Source organism: Phlebotomus papatasi, chromosome 1 (assembly GCF_024763615.1).
Source record: "Phlebotomus papatasi isolate M1 chromosome 1, Ppap_2.1, whole genome shotgun sequence".
NCBI classification, from domain to species: Eukaryota; Metazoa; Arthropoda; class Insecta; order Diptera; family Psychodidae; genus Phlebotomus; species Phlebotomus papatasi.
The window spans coordinates 28541025-28562014 of record NC_077222.1 but is presented as its reverse complement, the minus strand read 5'-3'; the positions used below and the strand labels follow the sequence as shown (position 1 = coordinate 28562014).

At 33.3% G+C, this 20990-nt stretch overlaps 1 protein-coding gene across 2 annotated transcripts in view; it reads left to right on the top strand.

Moving 5' to 3' along the window:
• The window catches only part of LOC129799555 (MICOS complex subunit Mic60), a 29452-nt gene extending 9295 nt beyond the window's left edge, over positions 1–20157 (top strand). For both annotated transcript variants that reach the window (XM_055843572.1, XM_055843571.1), the window contains 2 exons: positions 14963–15413; positions 19777–20157. In XM_055843572.1, coding sequence (XP_055699547.1) covers positions 14963–15413; positions 19777–19954 — 629 coding nt within the window. In that variant the 3' untranslated portion in view covers positions 19955–20157. The remainder of the gene's footprint in view (positions 1–14962; positions 15414–19776) is intronic.
• Positions 20158–20990: the final 833 nt, after the last annotated feature.

The window sequence follows — 20990 nt, the reverse complement described above, 5'->3', positions numbered from 1 at the left end:
GCACGAGTACATCTGAAAAACGCTACTGGTAGACCCAGGGTTTCGACTCAGAAAGTCGATAACCGCATTCTAGGTATCTCTGATAGTAACCCCATGATCTTTGCTTAAAAAATTTAAAGTCGGCTGGTTACAGAGGGCATACAGGCTTCAAATGCTTCGAAAATCAAACTCAAAATGAAAGAAAATATAAGAATAGGTACTTGGCTCGCAAGATTCCATTGGTAAGCAAAACCAAACTGCGTAAGAGGTTGTATTTTTACGTTTTTAGCGTGCTCCAAGTGAATTTACAACCTTTTAACCAGATTGGTTTTGTTTACCAATGGAAACCTGCAAACCAAGTAATTATTCTTACCACTTTCATTAAAATGCGGTTGGTTTTGAAGCCTGTATGCCTGCTGTAACCAGCCGACTCTGAATTTTTGAAGAAAACATCATGGGGTTACTATCAGAGATACCTAGAATGCGGTTATCGGCTTTCTGAGTCGAAACCCTGGGTCTACCAGTAGCGTTTTTCAGATGTACTCGTGCCTCATAACTATAATATTTGACCATTTTATGTATAACTTTTCATGAATTTCCATAAAATTTGGCAATTAAGCGACGCCGATTCCTTCCAGCAGTATCTCTGGACAATATCCAACCTTTCAACTTTTTGTAATTTGCCATTATAACCTAAATTATGAATTATCAAAAAACTGATTATTTCTTGTTATTTATCATCACTCTTACACCTATATATTTAACATTGACAGCCTTAAAAATGTACAAATCCACCATTTGCCTATCAAATGACATAAGCTCAAAATGTAACCGGTTTACATAAAGTTGGTTGCACGTTTTCACCATTTTGAATTAGTTTTTTTAATGAGGCAACAAACTTTTGATTTTTCAAAAATGACCAACTTTTGGAAAACAATTATTTTTGATATGAAATAAAATTAATTATTTTTTTTGAAAACTATAAATAATATCTACGGATTACAAGGAACTCATCTGCAAAAAGAAAAATTTGGAAAAGTATTTTTTTCTATCATTTTTTTCACTTGATTTCTCAAACATCCATTAGGCAACAAACTATTGACACTCACTGTACGTAAAATGCGTAAAATGAATAAGAAACATGAATGAAATATGAAACGTGAAATACGAAACACAGAAAATGAAACATGAAACGTGAAATATGAAACACAGAAAATGAAACATGAATCATGAAACTTACAGTAAACTCTCGTAAATTCGTGCATTTGCGAGCGAATGTTATCCAATTCACACTGTTTCTAATCAAACTTTTAACTTAATTTATTGTTGTGAAATTTACATGTACATGGAGAGGCGCTTGCAACTCGAAATGCGTGAAAATTTTATTGTGAGTTGTATTTTGGGGGTAAAGAATCGCGTCGAACCAATTTAATCCATTTCGACCAACAAGAACAGTTTACTCAACGCGATTTTTTACCCTCAAAATTCAATTCAAAATCGAGTTTTCACGCATTCCGAATTGCAATTACTTAGAATTGCATGAGTTTTCAGGACGCATGTGAAAAATCTCAGCTACCATAAGCTTATCTGGGCTTATCACTGGTCATTTTCTATTTTAAATAGTCTTGAGTGAGGAAGGCCAAAAAAAGAAATGAAAGTTCATTGAAATTGGTTAATAAGCATTAGGGGAAGTGCTTATAATTTTGGACAGTCTGCATATAAGCATCGATATCCCAAGTTTGAAGTGCGATATTTTCAATACTAATTGACTTTTTTTGTTACTCTCTTTTCAGAAGGATTGTTTAGAAACTTGGCAAGCTATTTATCATCTCATTTTTACTAAAATTAGTTTTAATACGTTTAAAAATGAATTGATATGCAGAGGTGAATTTGACTTTTATTTTGGACAACTTGGCTGTAAATATGGACAGCTAATCCGCCTCAACAGGATGCCAATGTTCTTCATTTCATGAACCAATCTTACCAAGTCCTCTTCCTGTTCATGTAAGGGAAACGTAGAATGTCACAGAAGCCCAGAAACTTTCCATATCATTCATTAAAGTGAGTTGACTTCGATACTCCAAATACGTGCGGATTCGCTCATTCCCTGACCTTTCCGGGAGCCTTTCAAGGCATTTCTCGCTACATCTCTTTCGTAGAGATGATGCTCCTTTGTTTCTCCAGGCATTTGTCCAACCTAGTCATCACAAAAGCTAAAATTTCGTGAGAAAAACACCTGTCCAAAATAAGAATCATCACCTCACTGGTGAATGTCTTAAAAAATTTCCCATTTTTCACACGAAAAATCTAATTCACAAGGCAAATCTCACTTCAGGTCAAATGTACAAATCATCAGTAACGTGAATCAACACAATATTCAATGAATATTCAATAATAGCACTCAAAAACAGCGAACAAACTTTGTTAGTACTTCACCAAAACTAAATAAGACTGAAGTAAGCCACGAAGTTCTGTCATATTTCTCGTAAGCAATTGCTCACACTGAATTTTCAACAAAGCAATTTCAACTCAAATCATATTCAAAATTTAACGTATTTAGTGTCAAAATCTTCCAAAAAGAACAAATATTTAGATAGAATTCATTTTTCATCAAATATTGGAATAAAAATCCATCATTTTAATCAATTTATTTTTAGTGTCCAATGTTATCTTCAAAGTGTCCAAAATAAGAAACTGGACAAAATTATGAGCACTTACCCTAGAGTTGTTAAAGATAGAGTCCGGTACATTTGGATATAATAAGGATCGGGGTACAGTGGGTTGGAGTAGGGGCTAATGAGACCTATCATTAGAGAGATCTCGGTTTGTCACTAGATGAATTTAGAAAGATTAATATGCGCTGATTTGCAATTACGCTATGTTTGGATGTGCGCGCCCTTTTCTCGGAGAAAATGATACCTTTCGATAAATTGATGATTTTCTGTTTTGTATATGCTATTTCCTTCATTTCCACTGGAAAGTTTAGAGCCCAGGTTATAACAGTAGAAATTCTTCAATCTCTTTCAATCCTTTTGAGATTCATCGCTTAGAAAATGATGCAATAAGCTTTCGAGTTCTTGCAGTTTTCAGACGTACACTAACGTTCAAAACATTAAATACACCCTTCGTAAGTTTAAATACACCTGGTTTGGACCGTTTGCACCAGGAAAACGCTGTAATATCCAGTTATATTGTCTGAAATAGTTTCATTTTTCATATATAAACCTAAGAACAGTTTTAAACAAGATGTGAGAAAATACATGAGCTACAAAATTTATAATTTGAGGATCAGTCAAAAATTAGCTTTTTGGACAAAAATGTAAAAGTAGCCTCACATTCTAAAACTGATCTAATCTTTTAATAATCATTTTATATAAGCTAAATACTATTAGTAAATATTATTAAGAGTCAGAAAAACTAAAAATAATGCCGAGGGAATATTTTTGGTACGGATTGTGGTCGGTTCCCGGTGTGATCTGTTCTGAAAGGTTTTTTTTCTTTAAATATTAAAATTTCCAGCGCAAATTCTACTTTTTCATATATTTTTTATTATTTTTCAAATTAATTCTTATTATTGTTGCAATTTCATTTCTTTTACTTCATTATTTTATTTAAAAAAACATGAATAAAATCATCAAATTCAGTTCTCCTCGAAGAATTCTTCTTTAATTTTGATAAGCGCCTCACATATTCGAGGCATCCTGTTGATCAATTTCTCCAAAATGTCAGAAGGAAACTCTGCCCAAGTCTCCTGAAGTGCTTCCACCAAGATTGGAACTGATGTCGGCGCCTTCTCTCGAACCATCTGGTCGAGAAAATTACAGAGAATTGCAATGAGGCTACGATCGGGTGATTGGGGTGGCTAATGCATGTAGTTTAGGACCCTGCGTTTCTCTTTCTTAAGAAAGAAACCTTTACAAAGCTTTGAGGAATGCTTGGGATCATTATCCTCTTGAAAAACAAACCCACGCCCAATAAGTCGAATGTTTTGAACGTTAGTGTAAACATTCAGGAAGAAGCACATAAACATGATTTTCATTCATTTAGAATACGAAGTTTTTAACATAACCCCGCAATTGACATTTTGTATCTAAACGTCGTTCGAATTTGAGAGATTCAGATTTGAGAGACTCTACTGTACTACGATTATCGTGTCTAATAGGAGAGCATTGATAATTGTAGTAAATTTCAAACGATTATCATAGCAAGCAAAGCTGAAAAGCAAACAAGTTGAATTTTCATAATTAAAAAGCAAAGTTGGTTGAATTTTTCTCTAAAAGTTCCACTGAAATTACACAAAATATAAAAAGAAGAAGAATGAGTTCAAACGAAGTAGTTGAATGTTGAACTTTTTGCTGCGATAATCGGTTGAAAAATTACTACGATAATCAAATTGAATCTATTACACACGATAATTGTTGAAATATTCAACCAGTGAATTGAATAAATTTTACGCTATTTTGTTGTTTCATTCTAGTACTATTATATTATTACTACTTTTTATTGCATTTGTGCTATTATCGAGGGTTGAATTTTACTAATTCTGCAATTTAATTGATTCCCTTTTCAATTGAAACTTCACTGAGAAAAAATGGGGGTGCGATTAACTTTTTTTCCTCGTAACTTTAACACTTTTTAGATGTAAAAATACATCAACAATTTTTAATGTTAATTTTACACCTTTTTAAGTTTAAAATTAGCATGAAAAAGGGTATTTGTTAACCCCCAATACATCTAAAAAGGGTAATATTTACACCGATTTCGGATCAATACTGCAGGGTAAAATGAACATTTCCGAAATGTTATTTTAATTTTTTCGGATTTCTCTCACTCAGTGTTGTTGTTATCAGTGGTTGTTATTCGAAATTTCAACTAGTTCAGTTCAACTAATAGAATTCAACTTGCCAATTTCATCTTGCTTTTACTGTGTGCTGCCCGAATTAGAAAGTTACACGATCTTAAAAGAAACGAATTTGTGAGAATGTACTGTAAATTTATGAGACGTGAAACATGAAACATTAAAAAAGGAGAAACATGAAATGCGAAACAAGAAACTTTAACAATAATCATTTGAGCTTAACTAAATATTTGTTACAGAAGTTTACTTGAAAATAAGGAAAATTTAATTTAAAATACACAAAAGTATCTGAGAAACTTAAGTTGAATATCTGCATAGACTATAAAATATAAGAAACCTCAAACTATATTTTCAGCAGGGGCCCATCGAGCCTAATAAAAAGTGAAGATATTTTTCATTTTTCCTTGTAAAAACTTTACAGATATTGCACCACGACTTTAAGAAATTTCCTCGTAGTTCTTGTATTATTTCGGCGAGCATTATGAAATATGTATTTTTAGATAGCTTTTAATGCACAATTTCGAAATATATCAGACTGATAAGTCAATTCTCTTTAGGAAAAAACTTGCCAATACTCTTCAGTGCCTTTATGCAAAAACGTATGGAAAAATGAAATGTCGAGAGGCCCCTGATTTTTAGAGTATTGGGATAACTTTAACCAACCAGAAAATGGTAAATTCCACAGGGAGAACTGACTTTTCCACAAAATGAAACTCCTTTCTCGGAAATACAAGGCAAAGAATAGAAAATTTCCAATAAATTAACATATCGCGTCGTGTGATTTTATTAATATTTGGATATGTGCTAGAGATTGTTTAGGCAGATATGTGGTCCATATTCGAAAATGCTATTGAATTATTCCTAATACCGATTTTTCAATGTCAAAGGTTAAATAAATCTCGAGAGCATATTTCTCTATACGTATTTTTAGCTGATCTATAAATCAGTTCAAATTGATTGTGAACCAGTAGACATAAAATATAGTACAGTGGAAAAAAATGATAAACTATATAGCGTTAAAGGCATAAGTTCGAAAATTTAGCAAAGCTGAAAGCTTTCCCATGATTTTTGGTGGATTCAAAACTTAAAATTCGCAAAACTTCCTGAATAATTAAGAGCGATGTTAAGCTTGTCGATGCATCGCAACACATTACTCGGTTTACTAATATTTTAGGAAGAAAATCTATTTGAAATCCTATTGAGACTGACAAGAGTCACATAAACTTAGTGTTAGTATTTTCCGATAACTCATTCTCGTAATTTTAAAAGCCTTAGTGGTTTACACAAAATTTGATCTCAGGCTCACTATTGATTTACAACAACTGCAATTGTTGTTTATAAATCAAGTGCAATCATCATATGTCCAGCAGAAAATCATTAAATACCAGAACAGTTATGTGACGCAACAAATTTTCCAATGCGGTTTAGCATCCTCTGGTATCTTTTCATTATGTGATTGGTCATATGTGACTGTTATGTCAGTAAATTATGTTGATTTTAATTATAAAAAAGACTCGAAGGATTTTGCTATTTGATAAAATTTAAATTAATGAGAGCAACATGTTTTTTTTTAACGTTTTTCCGGTCAGTAATGGTTGCAGGAAATTATACATGCGGTGATGACCTTTGCAATTTCTTCTCCTTAGTCTCTCATACAAAGTATTGGAGACAGATTTCCTCTAAGAATCTTGTTGGGAAAGCGAATGGAAGAGTTACTGCACTGAGAAAAAAAAGAGGCTACGATTAACTTTTTTTCGTCATAACTTTAACACTTTTCGGGTGTAAAAATATATCAACATTTTTTTAATGTTAATTTTACACCTTTTGTGGGTAAAATCAACATGAAAAGAGGGTAACTTTAACTCCTAATACACCTAAAAAGGGTAATATTTACACCGATTTCGGATCAATACTGCAGCGTATTAACATTTCCGGAATGTTATTTTAACTTTTTGGATTTCTCTCAGTGCAGAATTATTTGTACTTATAGAAAGGAGGTAAATCTGCCTCCGACGTGTTATATGAGAGAATAAGGACAAGAAAGTATAAATGTCATCACCGTATATCATACCCTGATTCACACTTTTCTGTGAAATGGTAATGCGAGATTTGTCTTTATGCCGATCTACCTTTGAGGCTAATAAGAGGGAGCTAGAGACCAAACGTTAAAAGATGACGACTTCGGGTTTTCAGAAGTCTCAGTAAAAGTTAACAAAAAAGTTAATAATGGCCTTTATTTTTCTCCCATCCCGTCGCATATATCCAAAACCGTTTCCAATTTTTTCAATATTCGAAAATACCCTTGTATAACCCTTAATAATATTTTCCATGGTTACACTTTAAAAATAGCTGTAGAAAACGTATTTCTCAACCGATTTGGATAAGGTTGGGTTTGTTGAAAAGACCTACGAATTCTACAAAAGTCGGAACCGGTACCGAACGGTAATGAGTCGGGTATGAACCTACAAATATTTTTTATCCAAAATTCAGTTCAATTACACTTAAATTATTTTTAAAGTCTTTAAATGATTTAAAGAAATATTTAGATTAGCTGTGAATCGGAAAATCTTAAAGAAAATAAGCAGTAATAAAATACTAGATATGTTCAAAATTGGGCAAACAATTAATAAATGAGCGCAAAGCTTAGTCAAGTATCATAAAATTTTTATTTAATTTTTGAAATACGAAAAAAAGGTGAGAATACTTTCGAGCTCCTTGTACTTCTGAGAAGGAGCTTCAAGTGAATATTCTTTTTCGTAAACTTTTTGGATGCATTATTCGTTTAAAATCGATTCAAATTTGTCTGTAAGTCATTATAAAACCCTCTTGAAGTTCGAAAATTGATCAAAACAAGTATATTTTCAAAACCATTTAAAAAAAATCCAAATTTGGTCAAATCGGTTTATAAATATTTAGGTTTTCTTAGATTGTTGACTTTAAATCTTGAATAATTCAAAGGTGTCTAAGGACAAAATGTTCAGCTGGATTAACTATACAAAACAATTTAAAAATTATTGAAAAAGTTTGTATCAATTACGAATAGAGAACGGATGAGAGGTTTGGTTGAAAAAAGAAAGATATTAAACTCGAGATGAGGGATCATCGAAGACCCTTCTCGATATCTTCTCTCGTCGATATTTCTTACCCTTTGTCTTCTAGATGATTCAGAAGATCAAAAAATCGTGAAAAACAGTATTTTCAAAATAAATGTATTACCGATACTTTACCGATTCAACATCGATTTTAAGCGGTGCATTCGGTTTTAGAATTTCAAGACCTTTCAAATAAATCCAAATTTGATCAAAAAATCCCGAAAATAAAATAATAGAAAAATACCGAAAATCCTGAGCCCCCAAGAAACCTGGAAACCAAAAACTCCAGGACTTCGAAAATCACGGGATCCTGAAAAACTCGGGATTCTAAAATATCGAAACTCTGAAAATCCCAGAACCTCGAAAATCCCCAGATCCCAACAATCCTGGGATCCGGAAATCCCGGGAGCCCGCGTCCTTTTAAATGTCGGGATCCAAGAAACCGGGATCCTAAAGTCCAAGATTTCCGAAGTCCCGGGAACCTGAAATGCCGGATAAGTAAAATATTTAATATTCTCAGATTTTTGGAAACCCTTAATCAAATCGTTTAAAAAATAGGCTCTCCAGGTTTACTGAACTTTGACTTTGCAGAATGTAAGACGGTGGATGAGTATCTCTGAACTACTTCATAAATATTTCAGAGAGAAAGTTAGTTTGCTAGAAAATGTTAACTTGTCGGTAAGTCACTGAATCTCTTATCATTTGGATTGGAAGCTAGAATGGAGAAAAATTATGTAATGGTCTCTCGTGGAGTTCTAGCAGTAAAATAAATTGGCTTGAACAAAAATTAGACGATACTATCCATTTGAAAATAAAGCTTAAAATCAACAAGGTTTGACACTGATGAAACATAACTTACTTTTCAATTGAATCATATAATGAATTCGTAGCATCAAATCCACAATTTAATCAAAAAGCTGAATTTAATTAAAAAAATAAGTCATCAAATAATACAATAAATAGTCATTTTATTTAGTGCATTATCTCTTAAAATTGCATAATATCAATATTTTAATCGAATAATTTGGACGCTTATTTATGAACTGAATACTAGAATATACAATTCATATTTGAGCTGAATAATTTTGAGCAAAATCGGAAGAATAAAAGGCGGAGGCTTTGTAATGCCAAATACAATAAATCACTTGGAAAATATTCAGATACTCTTGACAGTTTTCGGTGTTATTCGGTGTGTGCGGAAAGGAGCAACACTGGTTATTGCAAATAGTATCATTTCTGCGTGGTAGAATAATTAATCAAATAGAAAACGTGTGTTAATTTGGCTATATGACCTATACATCAAAATTATATGGGTTGAATTCACATGAAAATGAATGTTGGTCACTATTATGACAATGGATAGCTTATAGCATCTGTGGGAGTAATTAACCCGCAAATGGTCCTGGAAAAAATTTTAAGGATTTGCACTTTCTTTGTGGGAAATCTTCATGAATTTGCCATTTACTTTTTCTTTGTGGTAATCGATTGTGTTTGTCTAGTGCACAATCGAAAGGAATATCGTGAGGAAAATGTTGTCTGTATTTTCCCTCTATCTTACTTCTACTGAGACCGTTTTTACACCAAAATTCTAGAATGGAAAATTTAAATGAATTGAGAGAAAGAGAATACAGATTAATTCCTTGAATCTACATATTTTGGGGGTGTTCCGAAGCTTATATCTGTAACCTTTTGGCTTCTAGTTTATAATGTGATTCATGAGTAAACGGCGATTTGCAAAATATTTTAATAAAATGACTTTGTGCATAGGCGAGGTGGTTCCCAACTTTTAATTCTGAAATTATGCAGAATTTTGATAAACTTTTGTGCCGTACTCTACCGTCTACCTGACTTAGCTGAACCTTTTAAGAATTTAAGCTATTGCTTAATAATAGCCTTCCTGTGTTATCACACTTGCATATTAAAATTTTAATATGATTCACATTAATTGTCACTGGTGAGAGTCCAAATGTGTATTTTGTTTGTTTGAATCATTTTATATTCAAAATTTGATCTATTTGTTGATAAAAAGGTAGACTTGGCCCGCAAAATTTGATATAAATTCACTTATAGCATTATTGCGACAAATTAATGCGATTTTCTCTTTAAGTTTTTAATGTGAAAAATATTTATGCTTTAGGTAAATTTAAATTTATTTTTGCAGGCCAAGTTCATTTCTTTATCAATAAATAGAAAAACCCCAAATATTAAGTGACTCAAAGACACAAATAACATATTTGGACGCTCACAAGCGACAATCAATAGCCGTACTCACTATGGCGCTGTTATCTTGTAATATCGTTATCTCGTTATCTCGTTATGTTCTCGTAATGTATTTTGTAAATGAGAAATTATAACAAGATAACAGATTACGGAGATTACGAGATAACAACGCCATAGTGAGTACGGCTAATGTGAATCACATTAAAATTTTAATGTGCAAATGTGATAACGCCGTTCGTTTTATCGTTGCAATTATCCTACATAACGCATAGCCGTCGAAATAACTATCACTAAAATATTATACAATAAGTTAAATTTTATCTAAAAACAGATAAATTTTCAAGACAATCAGACGTATTTAGGTAAATTTAGATAATAATAACAATAATAATAAAATTCAAGAAATAAATCTTTTTCACCGTTTTGTCTGCGAAAAATGATCATAAAGATTAAATCGGCGGTGGTAGTCAATATAATGTATCGTCTTAACACTAAACCTACCGACCGTTTTTGGTCGATTTTTCTAGCGCACTTGGTCAACTGACAGACTGTAGTAGGATAGAATACTCAACAAATTTTTCTTGGAAAAGAGGAAAATATTAAAATTTAAACATTGAAAAATATATTACAAGCATTAAGAAACTCATAGAGTTTGATAGCGACTTTGTACCGTTTAAAGATGTGTTAATTTTAAGAAGTTCTTAAACCGGTCAATTTGATCGGGTCTTGGTAGATTTAGTGTTAACTCCCCATTCCAAACTGAAAATCATTTTTGTTCCATTCTAAATGTTTAGACGGTTAATTTCTTTTTTGATAGAGCTCTGGCATTATCTTTATTGATTCATTAAATGAATTCGAAACCGATATTATATCAGAAAAATCTGTATCTGACCAGTTTTGAACCCGGATTTCCGAGTCATAGAGAATATGCTCTATCCACTGAATTCACTGGAGGCCTTATATTATTTGTTTATTAAAAACCTCAATGTTTTGTTGTCATTTTATTGCTCGTACTCCACATGGAGAGCAATATTGTTAGATGAAAAGCCACAATAAGCTTAAAATTCCTCTGCTGCGGTTTCCCCATGGAGCTTATATCTCATCGGAATATTCCTCATGAGCACATGCGTGCATCAGAGGCGAGATATCTCTCCATTGATCGACTGCTCAATCCAGTTCTTGACAAGAGCCAGTGCAATGGTTGTGTGCTATCTAATGGTTATCTTTCAGATGCCGCAGCACCTGAGTCTCATTTCTGCAAGTTAGTTTACGGATTTATTTAATTTAAACCGTCGATAATTCTTCATTCCTCAATATTTTTTGAATTTTATGTTATGACTATTCGTATGACCGTTAGAAAAGATAGAGACAAAACGGTTACAGATAGAGACTTAAGGTATTCGAGGGACCCACATAAGCCGCATACGTAATTTTCGAGACCAATTGCATTACATTTATTTTTTCCCTATCCTTCTTTGCACCATTTAAAACACGTCGTTTGATGTTTCATTTTCTGAGTAATGTTTGGGAAGTCGCGTCATCTAGGCACGTACGTCAATACACTGAGAAAACAAAAAGGGTAGAATTAGCTTTTTTATTCCATACAGTTACATTTTTTATTTGTAAAAATCGGTATCAGCACAGCATACAGCAAGTTCGCATGCAATCGTGGGAGTAGCTATGACACTTTTAAGAATTCGGGGTCTTGGCCCATTTCGGACTTTTCCTATATAGGATTTTAGCTTATTGAGGATTTTGGCTCATTCAGGATTTTGGTACATTCAGGATTTTGGCCTATTCCGGATTTTAACTATTCGGGAATTTAGCTATTCGGAATTTTGGTTCACTCGGGAATTTAGCTATTCTTGATTTTACCAATTTTTTTTAACCTATTCCGGATTTTGAGTCATTAGGGATTTTGATCTATTCGGGAATTCTGGCTTTTCGGGGCTCTGGCCTTCTTGGGATTGTGGTCCATTCAGGGTTTTGGCTATTCGGAATTTTGTGATTCCGGATTTGACCCATACGGAATTTTGATCCTTTCGGGATTTTGGCTTTCAGTATTTTGACTGGGACCCTTAAATATATATCGATATTTCTTTATGTTCTTACAACTTTTATGGGTATTTTTTCCATAAGGGTAACTGTAACCTCTAATACACATAAAGAGGTAATATTTATACAGATTCGAATCATTATCGTGAGAATAAAGTAACACTGCCGGAATGTTATTTTAATATTTCCGGATTTCTCGTCATTCGTATACGAAAATGCCCTTGAATCATTCCGAAAAATGTTTTTTTTAAAGCCAAATGTTAAACCGTTCTAGAGATTGTGTGTATGTCTAGACCTAATTAGACAAGCATGATTTCATTTCAAAGGTCTTGGGATGGTACACAATTCTGAATCAGATTTATTTCTATTTTTAATCGGGTCGGTTAGGGCATAATAAAAATAAACTTGTTTTGTGCAGAAACAGTCCGTGATAATGGCGGCAGTATCTACCGTCACCAACTATTTTAGGACAGTATTTTTATCTAGCGAGCTAATTTTACGATTTTTCGATTCAAAATATTTTAGCTCAGGAATTAGTAAAGCTCCTGCGAAAAAATATCCTAGATTTGGACATCTTTATAGTTCGTAATCATCCAGAAAAATCGGTTTTATATCGATTTTAATTAGTCAAAAAATTGTTTTTTTAAGTTCCATATACCTTCAGTCGTGGGAGATACAGGACAAACACAAAATTGGGCAGTAGTTTGAACTACCCTACAGTAACACATAATGCTGTAGGGGGAAGTGGGGCACCTTTGAAATTGGGATTTTTCTCCCATGTTTAAGTGGAACTCAGCCATATTATAATGTAATTTGGCTTCTCAATCTGTTCGTGCAGCTAAATCATATCACGATAACTCTTTCATCACTTTAAAACCAACAACACTTTAAAACCGGTGGCAGCCAAAATCCCGAAAGCCAAAATCCCGAACGCCAAATTCCCGAACGCCAAAATCCCGAAAAGGCCAAAATCCCGAAAGCCAAAATCCCGAATTTTCAAAATCCTGAAAGGGATGAAATTATATGGAGGAAAATGTTTTGAATAATTTCCTGAGACACAGAAAATTTTCCCTTTGCCTCCAGCAAGCGCGAGTACAATCGTGGGAGTAGCTTGTGACACTTTTAAGAATTCGGGATTTTGGCTTTCGGGATTTTGACCGGGACCCTTTGAAACACGTTTCTCTCAACACGATGTTATTGCAGACACATTAAGCTTTCTCAAAACCATAAAAGACACTTCCTGGACAATCAGAATTCACCAAAATCAGGAAGAATAGGAAAAACTTCCCTGAAAGCAATCTCTCGCGCTACCAAATGTCAAAATTATCGGCCATATTGGCAAAAATGTCGCTCCCGCTTGGAATTTTGTTACAAGGTTGGTGTCAAAAAGGAAATGACGGGCATTGGCGGGATAACCTTACATTTGACCTCTAGATTTTTAGGGACGAGAGTACCCATAAAGTTTGAACAAGTTTTTTGAAAATTTAAGAAAAAATTGTTTATCAAATTTATGCAATCTGTAATTGTTACTTATCATACCTATTGGCCCCGAGAGGTTTTTCCTTATTCGGGTCTAGAAATATCAAAAAACTCACAATATCTGCATGAAAGCAGAAAATCGAAAATTCACGATTTTTGACCAAAAATATCTAAGCTCAGGAGTTAATTGGGATCCTGCAAAAAATATCCTAGATTTGGACATCCCTATAGTTTGTAATTATCCACAAGAATCGCATTTTTATCGATTCTAGATAGTCTAAAAAAAAATGTTGTTTCCATGGGTACCCAGAGTCTCAAAGGAGACGATAGAGATAAGGCTCAATTTTATTTTAAAATAGGTGAAAAATCCCAATTTCAAAGGTGCCCCACTTTCAAAGGTGCCCACTTCCCCCTAATTCAAAAAATCCCATCGCTATCTTTTATCTTTGAATCGTGCTACTCCGATTCTGAAACGACTATACGCTTTCTCTGAATCAGATACCAACCGATACTAAACCGATTAGTTATCGATAAATAATTTTTATTTAATTTTTTTATGCAATTTTAGGAAAATTTCTAAAACGAATATTGAATTGGTTTAAATCGATTTTGAATTAGCAAACGTAAAACATGTTAAACAATTAAAGAGAACTTTAGGGGATATTCCAACTGGTGATTATGATTGTTTTTCCAATAATTTGGAACGCTAGACAAATAATACGAAACGATTATTGGAGTACAGCAATCTAAATGAAATCTAGGTTATCGATGGCAAATAAGGAGGCTTTGTTAACACTTATGCTGAAATTCTATACAATCTCTTTTAGGAGAACATATTCTGACTTCGGCCACTTCAAACTTTTTCCTATATAATTAAGACTATTAAATAGATGAGTCAAATTCGTTAAAGGACTACGGGAGAGATATGAAGTGTTGGAACGTTGGAAGCCAGAAAGTCTTCCCCTACTGCTTATTTCTCTCTTTTTTTTTTTAATTTTACTGAAATGTAAATTTTCTCCATTTACTGAATTTTAATCTTAAATAGGGGCGATTATGAAGGAATCACATCTAATATATAAAAGATATAGCTTGATAATTGCGAATTCTTAACGAGGTAAAAATATGTAAATTCGAAAAAATTAGGTCTTTGACGGAAACGGAAATGATTTTACGTGCAATTTATTTTTAAAAGGTTTTGATGAGTTTTACGAAAGAAAATATAATAAAGTAAAGGCTATTAAGGGTTTTACTTGACGTAATATGTGCGTGTGATTTTCAGCAAGGGCTGAAGCTGAGGAAAAGTCCCAGAAGGCACGGGGACTGTGGAGTGCATGTCAGGCTCTGTGGTTGTGTGTGAGGCAGGGAGAAAGTAATTCGTCGTGGCGTGAGGGATTGGTGCCACTGGAGAATGCTGTGAAAGCGGTGGAAAAGGCAGCCGCTGAGAATGATAAAGTGGTTAAGACGATATTGGGCTCCATGTCCACTGAGGCACTGTCAAGGGGTGTTTATCCTGAAGAGGCTCTCAGGGAGCGATTCCTGAAGGTTGATCGTCTGGCCAGACGTCTTGCACTTGTGCCAGAAGGTGGTGCCCGACTTCCAATGTACATCTTGTCATATTTGCAATCTATTTTCATACTGACGCCCGACAATCCCATTTCCAAAGAGGAATTGAAAGATGAGATTGTTGATTTTAGCAAATTGGATACTTATGACATACTAAATAGAGCTCGGTAAGTTTATATTTGCTTCTATTTTCATTTGTTTATTTGGTTCATTTGCAATTTATTTATTTTCACTTAATACATGCATATACTAAATTATACTAGCTTATTCATACTGCAATCATAAAATTTTGTGTGACTTTGCTAAAACTAATTTATTTACTTGATTTTCATTGAAACATTTTATTTAACCTATTTATCAATATTTCTGAAAATTCATGAAGCAGCAATTTTGTAATCCTCTCAAAAGCTCTTTTTTAAAAGTATTTGTTTTAATCCTCATGTTTAATTAATTAGTTAATTAAAATATGCATTTTGGGCTTAATGTTCAATTATCTATAATGTTTATAAAGATTCTACAAACTTTATAACACTTTGGTATTCTTCCAAAGCGAATTTTCTATGTCAGAATTATGTTTTGAATTAATTTCTCCAAGTTTAACATAACGTCGCTTGCATTAGAATGTATCGGAATTTAATTTTGTGAGGCTTCTTACTTTTATACATATAAATTCATTGCAAATTTACTGTGGCAGATAGCAGTGGAAATATTTTATATGTACTTTAAGCTTTCATTTAAATATTTCGCTAGCCATTCATCAATTTTTCCAATAATTATATTAAACTTGAATATTTTTTGATAATTTAAAAGCGAAACCTAGATTTTATTTTTTGATTGATTTTATTCATTTATCTATTCAATTCTGAAATAAATATGACATAATTATTCTGTTTCGTATTCTCCGAAAAAGTTATTTAATTTTGAGAAACAAATATATTTATACTGCTCGTACTTAAAGAGAGAGCAGTAATCCGCTGTTTCAATTTGTCAGAGACGTGAAGCGAAAACGGTTAGAGATATCGACTTCTACATATGTAAATCTTATCTACAGAGTCCAAAATTCAGATTTTTCCTATCCGCTTCTAACCCCCCCTCCAACCTTTTTTTTTAACTTATTTAGTAAACAACTCCTAAAGTATTAATTATTTTTGAAGATGTCTTGGATGTAGTCAAGATGAAGTTTTTGATCCATAGACACTTATATTGAGAAAAAAACGGGGGTGCGATTAACTTTTTTTCCTCATAACTTTAACACTTTTTAGGTGTAAAAATATATCAACATTTTTAATGTTAATTTTACACTTTTTTAATGGTAAAATTAACATGAAAAAGGGTGACTTTAACCCCTGATACACCTAAAAAGCATAATATTTACACCGATTTCGGATCAATTCTACAGGTTAAAATAAACATTTCCGGAATGTTATTTTAACTTTTTCGGATTTCTCTCAGTGTATAAATGAAAAATATTTCTATGTTGAATGTTTAAATGTCAAAGTAAACCCGTTTTGGAGGGTTTTTAATCAAGCGATTAGCTTAAATTTGGTTTATTTTAGTTCTTGAAATTTCTAGCACGGCTACATGAGAGTTAATCATTAATGAATCTTTAAAATATTCGTGCTTGATTTATCTTTATTCCATATTAAAAAAGAAACTTTTAACTGTTTGAAATCTTGTAACAGAGGTAGAGGCCAAACGGTAAGAGATATTCACTTTTGGTCTTCGATAATTCACTCATAAGTCGATATTACTGCTCAAACTTAAAAAGAGAGCTGTGTAAAGTGTAGTCCAATTGAACTGTAGGGGAATGTAGGCAGGCTTCGCACGTGTGAGCTTTCGAACGATGCGAATTTTCTCTTTATTTTCAAAGAGTTGGTTCCGCATTTCTTAGCCATAAGTTAAGTATTTATGAACCTTATCTTCATTGTAAAAATAGGCAGCCAGGCCCTTCTTTCCTAGGTGCTAGGATCACAAATAGAAAATTGGCCCAAAATGGGTAATTTTGATGGTGCCACATTTCATTTGATTTCTCATAGTTAAACTCATTTCTAAAAAACTCACTTACACAGTGGATAAAGAGTATACTTGAGATGATATTTACGTAATAATTTTTTGCATCGGAAGGAAATTATTTTCACGGTGTCGGAAAATTTGCAAGTACTACACTGTGTGTGGTTTCAAACACTGAATGTGTGAGCTTTCGCACATCCATTAGACAACTCTAGCTTGAAAATCATAACCTCACTAAAGCCTCATAAGCCACAGTGAGACATTCGTGGTCATTTCCTCTTCGACAGGCGTATAGTCTCCTTCCCATCTCCATGATACGACGGTTATTGACAGTGTGAACCGTGTGAACATGTTCATAGTCGATTTTTCGATATTCATTTGGAAGAAAAAACAGTGCTCCAGAAATGTAAAAAAAGGTGTTTTAAAGATTTTCTTTTAATGCAGTGATAGTTTCCGGGGGTTCACGGGGGTACAGTATAACAATAGGAAAATAATTTTTAATTGTAGATAAAATTTATTTCGAGAAAAAAGCAATGATGAACCCAGACCCCCATCGTGTGAACGCTGCCCCCGGGGGTAAGAATCGCACAAATCGTCATATGTTTTTCATTTTCCTGTCCAGGAAAAACCAACAATTCTGTGATAGTGAACTAGACATGCATAGAAACCTAGAAGATCAGAGAACTTTTTGGTGTAGTGCAATTCACTGCCCATTTTACAGTTTAGTCAGAAAAACATCCTGAATATGAAGCACGAAAAAATGTGCGAAGGCTGCCTACATTCCCCTAACCTTTTTAAACCGCTGTATTTTCTTCTTAATTTTAAATTTGCTTTATTGGTGTAAACGACAAAAAGTCAGAAATCTCAATGCGTAATTTACGCATTTTCATTGTAAATCTTACGCAAATTCTGGATTACCGTATTACTTTATCGCCTATTCGGTGGCACTAGGTGAAAATAATGTAAGAAAATAGAAGGAATAAAACGAATATGCGATAAACGGTGAGCAAAAAAAAGACTGTAAGTGAAATTAATCGTACAGTTTTTTTACTCACCGTTTATCGCATTTTCGTTTTATTTCTTCAATTTTCTTGTATTATTTTCACCTGGTGCCACCGCGTATGAGATAAGGTAATACGGTAATGGAATATTTGCATAAGAGTTGCAATGAAAATACGTAAATTAATGAAATACGGTGAGGCTACGGCGAGCATTTTATTGTCAATGTGATTCTGCCGTAATAATTAAACTACATTTCCATAATTTTCCACTAAGTCGTCTCTCGGCTTAAGTCGTAAGTGTGTCTAGGGCATAACCATCTTTGGCACGGATTACGATCTTAAATCTGTTGATGAAGAAATTGAGCGTTGCCCGAACGTAAGTTTTCGTAATACAACCCCATCCACAACGAAGGGCTGAGTTCAGGTCTTCAACACTTTAGTATTAGCTGAGATTCTTTACATTTTTTAGTCCTGATCTTGGCCAACAAAATGCCCTATACGGAGAAGTCGAACGGATTTGCACCCGGCGACCGTGAAACAGTGGAAAGCGATAATTTGCGATCATGGAAGTGCATACCATAAAAACGATAGTCCTGGACTTCCGATGATCATCCAAATGTTAAAATTATCCTATGATCTTTCCCTCAAGTAAACACAATCGGTTGGTAATATGTGACAAAACAGCAAAAACAAAAAAAAATAATTAAAGAAACTTGTGACGTATAGGAGAAAAACCAAGAACAGATTCTTGATCAGGGGACTCAACTCTATCAAATGTACCATGTGAGATCCGTGTGCCAAAAATCGTGTTGCATAGTGTAATTCAAGATGGCGATTTTTCTGGTGATAGGTGTCTAAGGACGAAATGTTCACCTGGACTACCTCCTAAACATTTCCGAAAATGAACGAAATCGCCAGGGCCAATTTTTTGCAAAATTAAAAAAAAACATGTTGTTGAAGGGGATAAAAGGGGTGGGGGGAGGTAATTTGGGTAAGTTAGTTCGATAGAGAATGTTGACTTAGAGGGGGGGTCACCGAAGACCGGAAGTCAATATCTCTTACCGTTTGGCTGCCAGGATGGTGAGAAGTTGAAAAAAAAAACACGATTGTTAAAACTGCTCTCTCTCTTGGAGTTCGAGCAGTTAAAAGGTGAGATTGTTAATAATCTGGCTTAATAAATGGTCTTTTACATTACAGTAATTTTCACCAGTTATTTGTTCGAATTGGTTAAAAAACATTAGCAGTTCCATTTGAGCTTTATTATTGTTGAATTTGATACTTTTAAATTTTTTGAAGAAATTTGTCAGTTTAAAAAAGGTCTTTATCGGAGAATACGAATTTCCTTTAGAATTTTACATGAAAATTGAGGTTTATCATATTTTGTTTTTGCAATTAGATATCGTATATATTTATCATCAATGCATATAAGTTGAAAAAAATCTTTACTATTTTTTTTAAAGTAAGTGTGAGATTTAGAATATTTATGGATTTTTTATCATGGTGAATTTTGTCCTGTTAGCTACTGGATGGACCGTGGAAATCTAACGCAAACCCTGAGATACATGAACCTCCTCCAGGGAGCCCCCAGAAAAGTGGCCAGTGATTGGCTGAAGGAGTGTCGTCTGTATCTGGAGACTCAGCAAGCGATAAATACGTTAATGTCACACGCTGCCACCACTGGTCTCATGTACTTGTAGTGAAATTATATATCAGCTTCTAAACTCCATTAGACATTTAATTTCTCCACCATTCGTCAGATTTAATTATTGTAATTTAAAGTCACGTTGAAATTAAATTGGACGTCGAAGTGCATGAACGTTTGCAGAAGGTGGTGTGTTCTTCATGGTCGTGCTGAGAGCGGTAGAAATGCGAGAAATACACATGAAAGTTAAATTCCAAACTTGTTTCTTGATATCCATTCATCATGAGTCACTTTTATTTGCTGCAAATCTCAAAAAAATCCCTAGAATCTTGATTTCAGGATAGTTTTCTGCTTGTGCTGGAGAATTCGTGCGATGGAAATTGAAAATAAAAGATTTTCAGCATCAATAGTCTTCTAAAAATACTTGAGGTAAGTAGATATAAATAGATTTATAAAGTTTTGATAAATTGGGAAGAACAATAATTCATTTGAGAAGCAATAAAATTGAGTTGGATAAATGCAACAGGTTCAATCAGATTTCCCAAAAATAAATTAATTGAGATGAAGAAAATGAAATCAGTTTTTAAATTGGTTTTTGTGAAGATGCTGTATAATGCAATTTAATTATGTCAAGAACTATTTTATTGTTCATTTATTAAAAAAAGAACAAATACAGACTGTGTCTATTCTAATAACATCGGGGAAAAGCTTTAAAAGCCGGAAAATAAATTGAACAGCATTGCTTGCAAATTTTAGATTAAAACCCCTTCAAGAAAAATTTAAAAACAGTTTAAAACATCCATTTTAGCTTCGTTATTGTGACATTTTCTATTAGCTTGAAGACTGACATTTAACACTTTAAAATTTTAATGAGGACAATTCTCAGGTGAAGAAAGCTTAAAGTTTCAAGTTAAATATTCAATATCGAAATTAAAGATTTTCGATTTTTAAAGCTCCTTTCTGTAAAGTTTTAAAATTAATGATATTTTAACACTTCGTAGAACCCTAACTAAAAGTGTCACGGAAGGACCAAGTGGCAGCCGCTGCCACTTATCGGATTTTACATAATATTTTGATATTTTTAATTATAT